Source organism: Camelus ferus, chromosome 19 (genome assembly GCF_009834535.1).
Source record: "Camelus ferus isolate YT-003-E chromosome 19, BCGSAC_Cfer_1.0, whole genome shotgun sequence".
Classification (NCBI taxonomy): Eukaryota; Metazoa; Chordata; class Mammalia; order Artiodactyla; family Camelidae; genus Camelus; species Camelus ferus.
In genome coordinates this window covers 18088277-18105863 of record NC_045714.1, presented here as the reverse complement: position 1 = coordinate 18105863, position 17587 = coordinate 18088277, and the positions used below count along the sequence as shown (strand labels likewise).

The following is a 17587-nucleotide window of genomic DNA, read 5'->3' as shown; positions in this document are numbered from 1 at the left end:
AGGCCCCTTATAATAAACAGGAATTAAAGAAAGCATCTCTTGCAAGGATTTCATCCCATGTTACCTACATGCAAAATCATCACCAAAATGCAAAGCTGCAGAATCTTGGGAAGGGCGTTAAAAGCAGCCCACAGGCCACAGCAAAGCAGGCCGGCCAGTCCCGCTGCATATTAAGTTTAAAGCTTCCACTGTCTCTAGACACTATTTTCCCCTCAAATCCCCGGCACCATGTTCGCACGGGGTGAGCTCCAGAGCAGGGAGCGGCCCATACAAGCCTGGAGGACAGCCTGGTAGCAGAGGCGCTGTCCCTCCCCGACAGAGGGACACACGAGCCCCTGGGGAAGGCCTGCTGCACGGGGTGGACCGCACAGCGCTCTAAAGCAGAGCTTCCCAACCGCCTTCAGGACTCAGCCCAGCCGGAACAGGGTAGTATCTGTGCGGCACGTGAGGTGGGGAGTGAGGGGCTTCGGCCAACGCGGGGGCAGGGGGCTCAGCAGCTGCCGTCTGTCAGATGTGCCCCGGCTGAGCCACGGGGTACACTCTGCTCTGAGGCCAAGCCCCAGCAGATGGAGGGAGTGGGTACACAGGCACACACAGCCCCGCACACAGTCTGGGGGCTTCGCCTCCACCCTCTGTCAATGGCATCCTCCCTCTAGCGGGGTCCTGGGGTCACGTGACATCCGAGGTCACACAGCTCACCAGTGACATGTCTACGGTGGAAACCCCAGCCCCCCGACACACCCAAGGTCCCAGGGCGCAGGGGATGCCCGACCACTTCTGAGCAGACGGGGCTGAGATGCACACAGGAAGGGCTAGCGCGGCTAGCACAGGGAGCTCACGGGAGACAGCGGGGATCTAGGGCGGGCTCTCAGGATTCAGGGGCCTGTGCTTTGGGTGCTAAAGGAATCGGGGACAGGACAGTGCACAGGACCACCCCCAGGACAAGGTGGGAGAGAGGGCAGCCAAGGACTGACCTCTAAGGTTGGCAGAGAGAAGCGCAGAGTCCTCCAGAAAACTGGAAAGGAGTAAAGAAAGGGGGAGAGAAGCTGGGGGAGGGACCCCAGTAGGAGAGGCCCTGATGAAGGAGGGGTCCCTGCCACATCGCCTGAAGGATCAAGGACGGCAGACACCGGAGGGTCCTGCTCTGGACCTGACTCCAGATCCCTCGGCATCCTGGGCCCCCGACCCAGCAGTGACAGGGCAGAGGCAGGTGACAGTCATGTCCAAGGCACGTCAGGCGGGGAAGTGGGCTTGGCGGAGATTGTTACATCCACGGCCCGGGCTATGCAGGGGAGGACGCGGCCTGAACGACTTGGCGGAGATTGTTACGTCCACGGCCTGGGCTGTGCAGGGGAGGACGCAGCCTGAACGACGCTGGAGGAGCTCGGGGACGAATGGAGTGTTCGCTGGGAGGAAAGGATCAGTAGCTTTTCTCTGAATCATATCAATGTTCAGAAACAGAGACCAAGAGACAAAAGTCCCCTACTGAAACTGTAAGCTAACAACTTCAGTTCTCTTTTCAGCGGGTAAATATAAGAGAAAGAAGCAGGTGACGTAAAGCAGGCCCAGGCTGAAGGCAGGAGGAGGTAATCCTGTGGGCTTCCTTCCTCTCCCCCTGCTCTGTGGATTCCAGACCATCCCTCTGCCTCTGGGCCGGCTGCTCCCCCACCCGGTCTCACTAGCAGAGAGAACTGGGCAGTGGGGCAGCAAACAGCCCAAAGCAGGTAAACACTCTGAGATAACAGAAAAGATCCATACTGGTCTCTGCCCCTTATTCCTGGCACAGAGCTCCTAAAACTCTTGTAAGTTCTTTTTTTTCTTTTTGATGTAATTTTTTATTGAAGTGTAGTTGATTTACAACATTAGTTTCAGGTGTACAGCAAAGCTATTCAGTTATACGTATACATACATATGTGTATTTTTCAGATTCTTTTCCATTATAGCTTATTACAAGAAATTAAAATTAAAATAAAAAAACTGAACATAGCTCCCTGTGCTCTACAGTAGGTCCCTGTTGTTTACCTATTTTATACACAGTAGTATATATCTGTTAATCCCAAACTCCTAATTTATCCCTCCCCTACCCCTTTCCTGGAAACCTCTGGGGACCACAGTTTGTTTTCTATGTCCGAGCATCCACTTCTACAGACCCTTGCATGTTCTACGTGATAAGAGCACCAGGCACCCTGAAGGATGCCCAGATGGGGACCGGTCACCAGAAAGACGGAGCCCGACTGGAAGCCTGGAGCCTGCAGCTTCTGCCCGCCCCACCCCAAGGCACCAGAGCAGGAGAGGGGCAGGAAGCGGGGTTAACTTCTGATCCTGCCCCCGCAAGGATGCGCCCTAAAAAATCCCAGCAGCCAGGGTCTCAGGGAGCTTCCAGGCTGAACACAGCCCCAGACCAGGAGGGTCCACACCTGGGCCACAGGGACGGGAGACCCTGTGCTCGGGCCCTCCTGGACCTCGCCCCATGTATCTCCATCAGCTATTCGCCCTGTCCTTTATCACACCCTTTACAAACAGGGCCTCCCTGAGCTCTGTGAGCTGCTCTAGAAAACTAACTGAACCTGACGAGGGAACAGGGACCCTCTGATTTGTAGCCACGTTGGACAGTAGTTGTGGGGAACCTGGGGACATACTCCCTGCGACTGGCCTCTGAATGGGGTGGGAGCAGCCAGACAGGACCGAGTCTTGTCCCGTGACACCTGAGGCTCCCTCCAGGAAGGATGCGTCAGAACTGAGTTACATTGCAAGACACTCAGCTGGGGCCACGGGGAATTACTGGCGGGAGAGAATTCCCACACACTTGGTGAGCAGACGTGTTGTAAGGGCGGTGCTCTGTGTGAATAATATGAAATAAGGGACAGCAAAGGAGACAGAGAGATGGAGACCTGGATAGTTTACACACACACACGCACACACACACATGCACACACACACACAGTATGTACGCCTGGTCTTTGCTGAAGTGACCTGGCACATGTTCTCTGTTTAGTGAAATATCACATCAAATCACCTCAAAGAAAAAGTAGAAACATAAAAGATGGACGAACAGGAAGAAGAGAGGCAACGTGTTTTCTCTCCTGTTGAGAACACGGCCACTGAATCATCTCTGACTTTGCTCATACCTGGATAGCCATGTATTTCAACAGTATTTGAAGGAAAAAGCATGTTTGGTCCTCAGCAACCTCCCCCCCTGGTACGGCTGGCAGGAGTGGGGCGATTTCTTCTGGACGCACCTTCGCTGCAGAGAGAGAGAGATAATGAAAGTTCTTTCAGCGAAGCTGAGTTTTAAAGAGGGCTTTAAAAAACGGCCTCCATCAAAACACACGTATCCATGCCCTGCTCGCCCTGCAGGCCGAGCCGGTGCCCGCGGAGTGCGCGGCTGGGACACGTGGGACGGGTGCCTGCGAAGTACCCGCTCACTGGACCACCCTTCTCCCTTCCACCCTCCGCTCTGGCCCGCCCAAGATCAAACAGCTGGCATTGGGCAACAAGGTGAGCTGCAGTAATGAACCAATGACCCTGATGGGCAAGTTCCTTGAAAACTCACAGGGCACAAATGACTGCCATTAATAGTCCCGTGAGGCCACTGCTGTCCTCCCACGGAGGCCGCATGAAAACACACAGCTGGCCAAAGAGCGCCGGGTGAGAGCTGAGCGCCCACGGAGAAGCCCGCAGCGCCGAGGACAAGCAGCGCTCGGGGTGCAGACCCCGTCTCATTAACAGCAACAGGAACGCCCCAGACGGACCCTGGGTCTCTGCTCTTGCCAACGCTCGTCCCCTCCCTGCCGCCCTGTCCCCACCCCTCCGTAAACCTCTCCTGGCACATGTCACACAGAACAGACCCCAACCCTGGCAATCCTAATGTGTGCAGGGATCCCCTGTGAGCGCCAACAGGGGTAAGCCCTCTTCAGGGCCCACCAATGAAGTCACGGTTTCTGTTCAGGACGAGGACAGACCAGGGGATCCCTCAACGTAACTTCAAGGGGACTCTGCACCTGGAGGGTCGGCGGGCGTCACTCACCGTCAGCTGCACTGGGGCTGGGGTTGATCAGGGTCTCCAGTGTACACGGCCCGCGGGACGACACGACGGCTGGGAACCCAGGCACCAGGCAGGCAAAAATCAGCACCTGCTCCTCCGCACAGTTCGTCTGAAGTGCTTGGAGCCACAGAAGAAACAGCCTGATCCCTTCACATCTTATCTAAAACAAAATGAAAGGCCACGAAATTAGACACGCGCACGTCTTTGTGGAAGTGCGGCGCAACGTGGCACTGGTTCTGAGGGGAGAAGTGCAGTTAGAGGCGTTACTCAAGTCCTGCACCAAGTTCCTCCCTTAGCGACCAGGAAGCAAGGACGTCCGAATCCAGCACGAAAGTGAGAGCCGGGGCCCTGGGGCCCAAGAGCCCGGGCACCAACACGGGTTCCTAGCTGAGCCGTGCGCCGTAGAGGGAGGACCGCGTGACTTCACTGTAAACTCGGGGCGATGGCAGAGTTCACCACAAAGCACCGGAGTGAGAGTCAGTGAGTTTGAACTGGCCGGCTCACAGTAAGAGCTGTGAGAATATCTCCCGTGAGCTGTATTTCACCCCTTCGGGTGATGGCCCATATCATCAACCCTTGAAAACAACGCAAAGATCATCTTCCCTGAAATCTACCCTGCGCTTTGGAAATGCTTTTTGTCGTCTCATGACATTGTGCATATATGTACGACGGTCCTGAAAATCAGAACACCTGGCGCTGAGCAGGACCCTGAAGACCTGGCTCCGTGGGACAGGGCAGCCTGGCTTCCCTGCCAGTCCCTATGGCCCTCTCCCGCACCTGCACCCGGCTCCCAGTCGTCAGCATCCCGGAAAGAAAACCCCAATGTGGGCAGAGGTGCCCTTTCCCTCCTCGGCGCTTACTTTCAATGTCATCCCATCCCTGGAATTTCTAAACAGAGGTACCTCCGTTTTTAGATTCCTAAACGGCTAAAAAGAAGAGGTCAATAAAAGAAGTCCAATAAGCAAAAGAGATGAGAGGAATGTCAGACGCAGCTGAAGGGCATCCTGAGCTCTGGATGCCGGCGACCAAGGGGCCACCTGATCTCTGATTCGTCCAGAGCCAGGGTCCAAGCCAAATCCGAGGCTCTGCAGGAAAGGTAAGAGGAGGAGAGACTGGGAGGGAGGGAGAAACAGCCTGGTTGACTCCTCACTGAAGTCAAACCCACCAAGACAGACACCCGTGTGATGACAGTGCTGCCCCGCCGCCCGTGGACCCGCGGTGCCCTCCCAGACATGCCCGTGGGCCCGGCACTGCCCTGGGTGCCCGCTGCACCTGTCCTCCTCTCCCCAGCAGGTGAGGTGGGTGGTGACATTGCTGAGGACGCAATGCTATTCAGCGCCAGACACAAAAAGGCAGAGCTCCATGAATATCTAACCAAATTAGAGTAAATTTAACAAGACAGAAGTTTTCACAACATTCTATCACAAGTCTCCAATTTTTTGTTAACTGCATTTAAGATAATTAAATATAAATAAAGCTAATAATTAGTGGAAGCTAACAACCTGGTAAGTTTTAGCTAGAGGACCATTCATTAAACAGGAGGGACACAATACAGAAACTATCGCGAAGCCAGGGACAGCTCACCTCTTTTTTTTCAGCAGGTAAGAGATAGTGAACCTATCAAGGCTGAGTGGCTAGGATTGTTTAAACTCGTCTAAAACCAAAAATGGATTAGCTTATTGAAAGCACACACACCAATTAAATAGCTACAAGTGAATTATCTCCCACGATACACACATCCCAGGCTGGCTTCTCTTGTCACTTACATTTTAGGGCTATTATATCTCAGAGCCCAGTGGTCTCTTGTCATTATAAAAGATACATTAAAATAAGCTAATTTCAACCTAAATTACAAGATCTGCTGCAAATAAATCTTTAAGAGTAAGGCTCTGCTGCTCTCCCCCGCCCCAACCCAACCAAAGCTCAAAAATAGCAAAAATAATTCAGAGACAACTATAATCTTAACATCAAGATCACTGGGATGAACAGAATCAGGCACGTTAACTCTGAAGCTTAGGAAGGAACCGGTTCAACCCCTTCTCTTTTCTCACGATAAAACTGGGGCAGTTAGCAGCTTGGCTGTGGTTCCCTGGCCGCACCCCGCAGAATCAAAATGAGAACTCAGAACTCCAAACTCCAAATCCCAAGCCGCTTTCTCCTAATAATACTTCAGGTGTCTACTACAATAAATCATGACTGAAGAACAAAAACTCTAACAATACTTCGCATATAATTTCTCAACTAAAAATAAAAACTAACTAAATGGCTTTTAAAGATTTTTTTTCAAAATGGTCTAATTCTGTCACTTTATGGCATAAATAAGTTTAAAAGTAATGAAAAATGCCACACTTTCATCTAAAATAAATACCTTAATAGAATTTCCAGTGTGTAGAAGCTTCTTTAAAGTTGAGCCTGAAAGTTTAAAACAATGAATTAGAAATGGAGCATATGAATGCATATTTAAGATCTATTTTTTAAATACTGGTTTTAGGAAGAAAATTTATTTATGACAAAAGATACCATTTTTCAAAAATAAAAAGAAGAAGGCTGACCTTCAGAAGCAAAGCAATATCACAGGAGAGATGTTTTTAAAAAACTATTTTAAGGATGAACCTCTTCAAAATTCTTTTAAAAGAGTCAAAATGACTGACATTTAAGGTAACCCAAATGCCCTCAGTGGCACACATGCAAATGTCTCTGTCAGCGTAAAATGAGTAATTTTTTAAAATCTCTAAAGGAAAAAATAGTATAAAATGACTGCTCACAAAACATTTTTATAGGAACATTTTACAAGTATTCAGGACAGCATGTTTCTCTCCCTGCAAGGACAACCACATTTATGGGTTCGGTCCACCAATAAATCACCCAGCGGAGGACTCTGGTCACTGCCGAGGAGGGGAAGCGAGATGTACGCGGAGCTACACGGCCAGCTGCAGCCGTGGTGCTCAGCTGCTGTGATGAGAAGGCCTCTCTCACGAGGCCGTTACCCGTTACTCTGCAGGTGTGTTCACACCTTTGCACGGGCATGGCGTGGCAACCACACTGAAACACCATATGCAGCATCTAAATGAGATCTTTTTGATGGGTACATGTATATTTTTTATTGATGTATAGTCAGTTTACAATGTTGTGTCAGTTTCTGGTGTACAGTAACATGTTGCAGTCACATGTGAACATATATATATTGTTTTCATAGTCTTTTTCATTATAAGCTACTACAAGATATTGAATATAGTTCCCTGTGCTCTACAGTATAAACTTGCTGTTTATCTATTTTACATACAGTAGTTAGTATCTGCAAATCTATCAATTGATCTATCAATTTATCCCTCTACCCCCCTTTCCTCCCTGGTAACCACAAGTTTGTTTTCTATGTCTGTGAGTCTGTTTCTGTTTTGTAAATAAGTTCATTTGCCTCATTTTTTTAGATTCCACATGAGTGATACCATGTGGTATTTTTCTTTCTCTGCTGACTTACTTCACTTACTATGATAATCTCGAAGTCCATCCATGTTGCTCAAATGGCATTATTTTATTCTTTTTCATGGCTGAGCAGTATTCCATTGCATATCTAAATGAGATCTTAACCTCAAAAAGGAAGTAACCTTTCAAAATAAAAATGTATTGGAATATATATATTTTGGAATATATATTTTAATATATATTGAAATATATATTAAATGAGAGAAACTTTTTTCCCAATTTTTAGGGGAGAAAAGTATTTAGATTTCCTGATGAAAAGTTCTGTGCAATATTTTAAAGTTGGATATCAAGTCACATGTACTCCATCAAAGTACTTCAAAGAGATGCACCAGGAACTGGGGCCAGTGCCCCATTAGCCGCGGCAGGTCCACGAGGACAGGCACACGTGTGTCAGTGAAACGTAGGCACTTCAGGAATGCATTAGCTGGAATGAGACCGCCAGCTTTCTGAGGGACCTTTTACAACGGCAGTGCTTCTCTATGACACCTCCCCCTGACCCAGGGGAAACTCACCACTGTCACGACTGGGTTACGGCACTCAATGACTAACGGCCTGTGATTAACTAAGGACGTTAAAGTGCCGTCCTCTCTCCATTTTTGCCGTCACCATGTCCAGCGATTTTTGGTCTAGAGTCAGCATGGACTAGCCAGGGCTCTCTCACAGCTAAGGTTCAAGTGCCCGGGTCACAGCGGTCATGGGACTACTTAGCTCACACTTTCCTCCACCGAGGGCCTTGTCCCTTGCCTCCGCGTCCATCTGTTCTTAGACAAAGTCCATTCTGCCCCAGTGCAACATTTGCTCCCTTATGTCTAGGAGTGCGTCATGATGCAGGGCAGGGCCAACAGACGCCTCACCTCCCAGAGACTCGGGATAAAGTCTACACAGACAGCACTCCTCCCAGACATTGGCCAAATCCATCACCCTGCAATGCAGTCTCGGAAATGCCTTCTCCTGCTCATTGTGCATGACCGTCAGAGATGCTCAGGCCTTCCCCTGCTTGAAATAGGCCCAACATTTTCATTTTTAACTTGTAGCCTATGCACAGTTGCCTTTATCCACTCTTCCCTACACAGGGACATGAGCAGAAGATCAGAGGACACGGCAGCTACCAGGAGGGACCAGGCAGCAAAGTCAAAGGAGAGAGGTTTCTGCACAGCGGGTGGTGGATGAGGTCCGGAATTGGCCTTGAAGGAGAGAAAGACCATGATCTCACCTCCATCCTGAAGGAGACAGAGGAGAATCAGTGAAAACCCAGGTTTCAGTAGCCAAGGAGGTAAAAGCCAGAGGCCGAGGCTGTAGGGCTGTTGCTTAACCCAAGAAGAGGGCTCCACGAGGGCAGAGCACAAAGTGGGAAGGAGGGGAAGAAAGAGCAGGGATGGCGGGGGCGCCGGGGAGAGGACCCGGAAGGTGGCAAGGGCGTGGGGGGGAGGATCCATGAGGTGGTGAGGGCATTGGAGGAGGACCCGGGAGGTGGTGAGGGCACCAGAGAGAGGACCTGGGAGGTGGCGAGGGTGCAGGGGAGAGGACCCGGGAGGTGGTGAGGGCATCGGAGGGAGGACCTGGGAGGCGGCAAGGGCAACGGAGGGAAGACCTGGGAAGCGGCGAGGGCATTGGAGGGAGGACCTGGGAGGTGGCAAAGGCATCGCAGGGAGGACCTGGGAGGTGGCAAAGGCATCGCAGGGAGGACCTGGGAGGTGGCAAGGGTGCAGGGGAGAGGGCCTGGGAGGTGGCAAGGGCATCGGAGGGAGGACCTGGGAGGTGGCGAGGGTACCAGGGGGAGGAACTGGGAGGTGGCGAGGGCACAAGGGAGAGGACCCGGGAGGTGGTGAGGCCATCTGAGGGAGGACCCAGGAGGTAGCGAGGGTGCAGGGGAGAGGACCCAGGAGGTGGTGAGGGTACCGGGGGGAGGAACTGGGAGGTGGTGAGGGTACCGGGGAGAGGACCTGGGAGACAGGGCATCACAGAGGAAACCTTCTTAAAGTGGACCCATGTATAACTTAAATCCTGTACTGATGACTCATGGGCATATTAAGAGGTGCTACCACCTGCCCTTGCACCAAATATCCCCGGTTTGCCGATGTGCCACTCTTTGTCATCTTCTCACTTCCTGTCAGTTCTCGGTACTGCTCACAGATAAGGCTTCAAGCAGCCACGTTTATCCACCATGATTTACTGGCCTAAAAGTGACTTCAGGAAAAATTCAAAAAACAATTTTTCCATTTGTAATAAGGAATGGAAATTTGCAAACAGTTGAGGAGCAGGTCAACACACACATCACAGAGTTGGCAAGTGCTGGGTCAGCCACTTCCCTAATCTCCTTACCCTCCAAACATCCTTAAAGCAGTATCTCGAGATGCTTGGAATAATGATCCAGTGTTCATTTCACATTGCAAAACTCAGAGTTCAAATATGTTTCCTCCTTCAATGATGCACAGCAAGGACCCAGCCTGAAAAACCTTATAGACTATTTTTTCCCTCTAAAAACAGTCTTAAGAGAAATAGAATGTCTCTCTCTAAACAGACAAAACCAGGTGACAGGATAAGAAACAGACTTCAAACATTGTGGCAGTTAATACTTCGAATTATTTCCTTCCTTCTCAGGATAAAATGTGGCTAACGGGTGGGTCTGAGAGCTTCTAAGACTCACAGAATATAGGAGTGGCTCTTATTTTAGGTTCCTCTGCTCAGTAATAAGCATTTGCACTGTGGGACAGGAAGTAGCCTGCATCAGTGGTGTGAAAACCAAACTTGAAGGTGCTAACCTAGTATTTCAGGGTTCCTTGGCCCCAGACAGCCCCAATTAGCACTGAATTAAGAAGTTTACCCAGCAGCGTTCTCCCTATTAGGTGAGGACTACTAGACATCCAGGGTGCAGATAGCCTGGAGTAAGGAAGCTGAGGTGCCCAGACTGCCCAGTGCTGTGAAAAGCCTCCTGCCCTCGCCTCGGAGACTTTGCAGAAGTCAAGATGCCAGTGCTAAGGAGATACCGAAGGCACGTTCCTTCCCTTCGAAACCTGGTGCTTCCCCATGGTTTCTTCCTTTCTATAACTAACTTGGTCAAGACCTTGAGTGACAGAGAGTAACAGTTTTAACAGATCCAAACACACTGGAAAGAATGCAAGAGGTACAGTGAGGGATGTTAAAAAAAAAATGTGTAGACTTACAAGTCCACAATCCCCTACTGCAAACTCAAAATCCAAAAAGCTATGAATACGGAACCTCTTCTGTGTAATTCTTTAGCGGACAGGACCTGACCTGAGCTGAACTCATGTGGTGGCAACACCGGACTAACTGACTAAGGCTTTTGTGGGCCAAGTTCTCCCACTGAGGACGCCTGCTTACATCTTAGGCTACAGGAAGGACAACACTCCAGGTTCCAGGTACTGCCCAGACCCCTGGGGGTATGTACAGACGTTAATGCTGTGCTCATGTTCGTTATACACCAACGCGCCTCACTACCACTCTAAAATCTGAAAAGCTCTGACTCCAATGCACATCGAGCCTGAAGATCACGATAAAAGAGACGTGGACCTGTCTAAACACCACTTTCTACCCACTTTGATAAATCGTGCAAAACTCTGTCTATCTGAAAAGAGCCTCTGTGATTCAGGCATGAAGTACACACAAGTCAATAATAAGAATGATTTTGTATGTAAAGGCTCCTACGTGAGTGCCATGACACAGGACTCATCCTGACCGAGTTACAGAGCTGACTTCGTCTACACAGCAGATCAACAGAAAACCAACACCCGCCCTCTCTGTGGCTCAGAAGACCCAGTGCTCTGCAGTCCTGAGCTCAAAGTCACTGTTCTCAGAAAGTTACTCTTAAACTGGGTGCAAAAGCTACTTGTACCAGCAATTTTATCCCATCCCCAAGGACCTGGACAGAGTTTAGGTAATACTACGCACTGCCCACTAGATCTGTAAAGTTCCCACAACACAAAGTGGTAAATTAACTTCCACACGTAGCTCTAATAAGTTTATTCACATTAAGCGGGGCCTACGAGTCTTCAGACTTTTTGAAGTACCATCTGAAGAAACTGAGGACGGCTTTCCTCCAGACAACATAAACAAAAGTGAGGGATTCTAACTGACACAGACAAACACCGCGTGCGGTCACTCTGCATTGTCCTGCATTGCTGCCACACCTGGGAGCATCGCAAACTCCCAGGATGTTCCTCTGAATCATACCTAACATCTGACTTTTTATTTTCAGTTTAAATACAGAGGGTCAAAGCATCAGTTAAGCAGAAATGCTGTCAACAACGCTAACATTTTAAGAAAAACTTCTTTTGTGTGTTTGAAGGACTCAAAGACCAAGACATCCTAAAATAACGATTTACCCATTCAGTTAAACAGATTTATTAAGTATATTTACTTTACTTTCTTTACATTTCGACACTTGTAACATATAACTCCATTTATATAAGGGTCGGAGTTTTCACATAAATCATCCTAAATTAAGTTCAGGATCTGGAATTTCGGTATATCCACTGATGGTGCCATGTTCTCTCAGTTTCCATGCCTTTTACATATTGATTAATCTCCTACCTAGAAAGCCCTCTCCACACTCACCTTTGAAGGCTCAGATTGGAATCACCTTTCAAAGCCTTCCTCAATTTCTCTGAGTAAAATTATTCAACTTTTCTCATTTGCTACTTTGTATGCCTTTTATAGCAGCAATCACACTGTAATTATTTTTTCTCATCTAATCCCCATTAGGCAATCAACTTACATAATACAGCATGGCGAGATATTCTGCTTTTGTCCCTGAACTTTGTACATGAATGTCTCTCCCTCAATAAACATTTGAACGAACGAATGATCAAATAGGGAAGCTTCTGTAATAAGGTCATGCTCTCCTCAAATATGATCATCCGGTAAGGTAGAAAAATTGGAGGAAATGTCAGAGTCTTCTAAGGCAGAAGGACTAAACCAAGCCCTTTAACGAGAAGGCAGAATTCACAATCAATACCACAAATTACGCCAGCTGTACTGTGAATATAGAATGGAGATGAAACGCTGTTGGATGTCAAGAACTGGACAGAAGGGCAGTGATGGGAACTTGCTCTATTGCAAGTTCCCTCTCGCTGCCACATCCTAAAACATTCAAGCAAAATAATTCCGAGTCAATGACAAAGACCTGAAGAATAAGATATAAGCATAAAGCAATTTAAGAAAAATACTCCAGATCAATGTTTCTCAAACTTTATGTGCACAGGCATTCTCTGGGACTCTCTCTCTCTTTTTTTTTTAATCCTTTTTTTGGGGGGAGGATAATTAGGTTTATTCATTTATTTATTTTTATTTAAAAAAATTTTATTGAAGTGAAGTTGATTTACACTGTCAGTTTCATGGGTATAGCAAAGCAATTCAGTTATACATATACATACATATATTTTCTTTCTTTTCAGATTCTTTTCCATTATATGTCATTATAAGAAATTAAAGATTGTCCCTGTGCTATACAGTAGATCCTTGTTGTTTATCTATTTTATGTATAGTAATGTGTGTCTGTTAACCGCCAACCCCTAATGTATCCCTCTTTGCCCTTTCCCCTCTGGTAACTATAGTTTGTTTTCTATGTCCGTGAGTCTGTTTTTGGTTTGTGGATAGAATTTGTATCATTTTTTTAGATTCCACATATATATGATATCATATGATATTTGTATTTTGCTGCCTGACTTACTTCACTTAATGTGATCATCTCTAGGTCCATCCATGTTGCTGTATATGGCATTATTTCATTCTTTTTTATGGCTGAGTAATATTCCACTGTTTCTATATACCACAAGAATAAATATATTCATTTATTTTATTTACTTATTTTATTTTATTTTTTAATGGAGGCACTAGGGATGAACCCAGAACCTCATGCATGCCAAGAACCCAGGCCCTCTTGCATGCCAAGCACACACTCTACCACTGAGCTACACCCTCCCCTCTCTGGGACTCTATTAGAAAAGCAGACTGCAGCTTGGCAGGTCTGGCTGGGACCAAGAATCTGCATTTCTAACAAGCTTGCAGGCAAGGCTGCAGGTCTATGAACCAATTTTAGAGCAAGACACAGACAATGTAATTTCCTCCAAAGTCCAGGCTGGACTTGTCTCAGTTTTTAATCAGCATATCCTTGTTAATATTCCTTGTTGTAACCAATCTTGATGGTGTTGATTATATTAAACATTACTGCATATACAATGGGAAGAAATCTATATTACTTAAAAATTTTTGTAATTGTTCTTACCTATACTCTGGTAATGCCATCGAAAGAAAATTCGTTCGGGTAGAAACTGCAGTATTTTCTACAAAACAAACAAACAAAAATTAATAAGATATAAAGAGAAACTAAACAACAAATGGCATTACACACTTTCATGATAGCTCATGGTACATGCTATATACCTCTATGCAGAAAAGAAAAAAAAACTTGTTTGTAATAACATAAATATAGCCCTTTATCCTGGACCCGTAGGGGACAGTCTCTTTGACTTGCCCCAAGCAAGCTTCCTTTCCTGAATATTTTAAAGAGATTACTGTTCCAACTTTAATTCTCCCTAAAAGGAAGCAAGAAAGAAAAGGAAAAAAAGAACTAGTGATCATTGTATCTTAATTAAATCACAGCCACTGCTTAAATATTACAAGAAGAGTTTCTCTAGGTTTCTCCTTTTTCACCCTCCACTTTCTACTTCCATCAACACCACTGGACAGAAACAGAACCGGGAAGAAAGATGAACAACAAAGAGAATGAGAGCTTATGCAGTAGAATAAGGAAGTGAGACTGGTGGCAAGAATTACTTGAAATTAATAGCTAAAAATAAGTTTTAGGATTGTAGTTATGAACCTTTCCCCACTCCACAAGGTAGATACAATAAAGAACAAATTTCCAATATACAAGAGTATTTGGCTCATGAAAGCAACTTTTCCCCCAAAGACCCAAAGCAATGAAAGAGACCTTTTTTTCACTCCAGAGCAAGTGTTGGCAAGTCACTCTTGGGCTGTAAGATCCTTGTATTTTTTTCTGCAACCACCTTTTTTCAAAACACAGAATATCCAAGATACATTTCTTGGTATTGATAGTGTGTTACTGTTTTACTGTGAAAATCTTCATTCTAGGTTTCTCTAGCCTCCTAGTCTAACATTCTGAAAGATTAAGGTAAGGAACTTATATTCAGATCTCCTGAGTAAGCATCTCTCCAGGTAGCTATGGAAACACTGCCTCCACCACTCGGGCCAGCTCGGGGTTCGGTTTGGTCTTAACTTTCTAACGGGCTCAGCACCGTAGACGTGCATGTCTTTCACTTGTTCCCGCTTAACAGGAAAGGAGCGTCTAGGAACCTGTACTGGAAGAGCCACAACACGGTGGCTGCAAAGGCAGGATGTCACCTCCCTACACGGGTCCCGCTGAGCGCTCTGTCTGCAGGAGCCTGGCTCCGCACCACTGTCCGCTTCTCCATCACCTCTCCCAGCGTCTGCACGGTCCTCATCCCTGGCTGAGTAGAAGCCCCGCAGACACCAGAACACCCCGAAGTACCCCCAGTGCCTGGAGCATGCCTGGAACGGTAGATGCTCAATTAATACTCAGTGAAAGAACTTGGACTGCTTCCTCCCTGTGGAACTGTGACTTTCACAGGTAATCCTGATCTCTGCTACGGTCCTATGTTCACACTGACATAACATATACCTTGTCCTTCCTTAAATGTCACCGAATTAGCAACGACATTTACATTAAAATACATTAAAACACGTGGGCATTTTTAAACCCTGAACCTGGTGAAGAAAAACTCAAACAAACAAAAAAATGCTGTATAATTTGAAAGAACTAATTTTTCAAAATCTGATAAACATAAAATACAAATGTATTTAGTTATATACTTTTTTGCAAGCCATTCACACTACATGTCTACAGAGAGGAAAACCTAAACCAACCACCCCAGATTGTCTCTAATTACACAGATTAAAGGCAGTACATAGTTGATCACATACTGAAGACCACTGAAGTAAATTCTCTCCAACATATTTCCATTTTCGACTTCCCCGAGAATATGTGGGCTTGTTGTCTTTTAAGCCCGTAATTCTAAAAGGTATCTTAAATCTCGTTTTACTACGTGATAATACTGACATGTACTCAAACACCCCTACACACACACACACAGGCCAAATCCCGTTTAGTGAAAAATATCTACACACTACGTGCCAAGGTTGGCATTTGAAATGCAGAAATAAAATAACTATGAATGAAATACTTAGTCTTTACTTCCGAGGGCTGCATGATTCGTGGGCAAGAGAGACAGCAAGGAAAGTATCATTCAGGGAAAAAAAGAAGCCTGACTGCAGTCTGTAGGATGCGCTACGCAGGCGACGGGGAAAGTGCCTCACTTCAGCAGGGACTTTGCGAACTGCTTCCTGGAAAAGAGGACACTTGCACTGAGACTTACAGAACCAACTAATTAGCCGAGAGGAGACCTGGAACAGAGGAGGATCATGTGAGAAGGCTAAGAGGAAGACTTGGTGACTTAAAGGAACAGCAGCAGGCCGTCAGCTCAGCGGGCAGGTGGTGAGCAGGTAGGAGACGTGCTCGGAGAGGCAGCGAGGGCGGGCGGATGTTCTCACCAGAGCAGGATCCGGCTGGAGGTGAACTTAAGACAGTTGAGAAGACAGGCAAGGTGTCTCGAAGAAGAGGCGATGGTAGTATTTCCGACAAGGAATGAAGTGGCCTGGACCAAGGTGAGCAGGACAAAGAGGAGAAGCTGTAGCAGGGACATCCGGGAGATAAAGCTGTCAAGATGGACACAAGTTGGGTACACAGGGGACTCAAGAATGACACCCCTGGCCCTGCTAAAAAGGGCTTCATAGGTGGCAAGAATTTTATCCAAGATGTTGAATCCAGAAGGAATCCTAGAATTCAAGCATGTTGTTTGGTTCTGGAAATCCTGGAATTTGAGGTGTCAGAGGACTATCTTAGCGGAGATGCTCTTCTGGGCAACCGGACATATGGGTCTAGAGGGCAGGGGCAGGGTCTGGGTGGTAATAGAGCACGGGCAGCAGCCAAAGGCGTGTCTACGAGATCCTGGGTGAGAGAGCTGAAAACGAAGCGAGATGAAACCCCTGCGCCGCCACCGGTGCGCTGAGGTCCTGCTCAGAAGGTGAGGATGGGGAACGGGGCAGAAACCAGAAGCAAGTGTGCACGAGTCAAAGGGGAGCCTCCGGATGCACCAGGTGTCTACACATTTGCTTGATTTAAAGATGAGAAATACTCACAGCCAACTGATATGCACAACCAGTTAGAAAAAAGATGCTGGGAGACGTGGGGAAGTTGATGCCAACAACAAAGCACCTTCAGTATTAAATCAAGTGGGCCCCATGGTGCCTCCTGCTGGAGAACCCACAGCCTGTCAGCCAAACACCAAATGCCAGATGGGGTGGGTCCGCCCGAGTGTAAACTGCACAAAGGCAAGGGCTCTCCGTGGGGTGAGGGGGGATCAAAATAGGTCTTCCCCATACAAAAGATCAATAGGCACATGAAAAAATGCTCAGTATCACTAGCAGAGAAATGCAAATCAAAACTACAATGAGGTATCACACCACACCAGTCAGAATGGCCATCATTTAATAAAAGTCCACAAATGACAGATGCTGGAGAGACTGTGGAGAAAAGGGAACCCTCCTACACTGCTGGTGGGAATGCAGGTTGGTGCAGCCACTGTGGAAAACAGTATGGAGATTCCTCAAAAGACTAGAAATAGACTTACCATATCACTCAGGAATCCCACTCCTGGGCATATACCCAGAAGGAACCCTACTTCAGGATGACACCTGCACCCCAATGTTCATAGCAGCACTATTTACAATAGCCAAGACATGGAAACAGCCTAAATGTCCATCAACAGGTGACTGGATAAAGAAGATGTGGTATATTTATACAATGGAATACTACTCAGCCATAAAAACTGACAACATAACACCATTTGCAGGAACATGGATGCTCCTGGAGAATGTCATTCTAAGTGAAGTAAGCCAGAAAGAGAAAGAAAAATACCATATGAGATCGCTCATATGTGG

The 17587-nt window shown here is 47.1% G+C and overlaps 1 protein-coding gene across 2 annotated transcripts in view; it reads right to left on the bottom strand.

The window, feature by feature from the left end:
• Positions 1-17587, bottom strand: part of RALGAPA2 (Ral GTPase activating protein catalytic subunit alpha 2) — a 265476-nt gene that overhangs the window by 200821 nt on the left and 47068 nt on the right. For both annotated transcript variants that reach the window (XM_032461744.1, XM_032461746.1), the window contains exons 4-7: positions 13773-13830; positions 6414-6457; positions 4028-4205; positions 3129-3244 (exon numbers count right to left, since the gene is read on the bottom strand). In XM_032461744.1, the coding sequence (XP_032317635.1) occupies positions 3129-3244; positions 4028-4205; positions 6414-6457; positions 13773-13830 (396 nt within the window). The remainder of the gene's footprint in view (positions 1-3128; positions 3245-4027; positions 4206-6413; positions 6458-13772; positions 13831-17587) is intronic.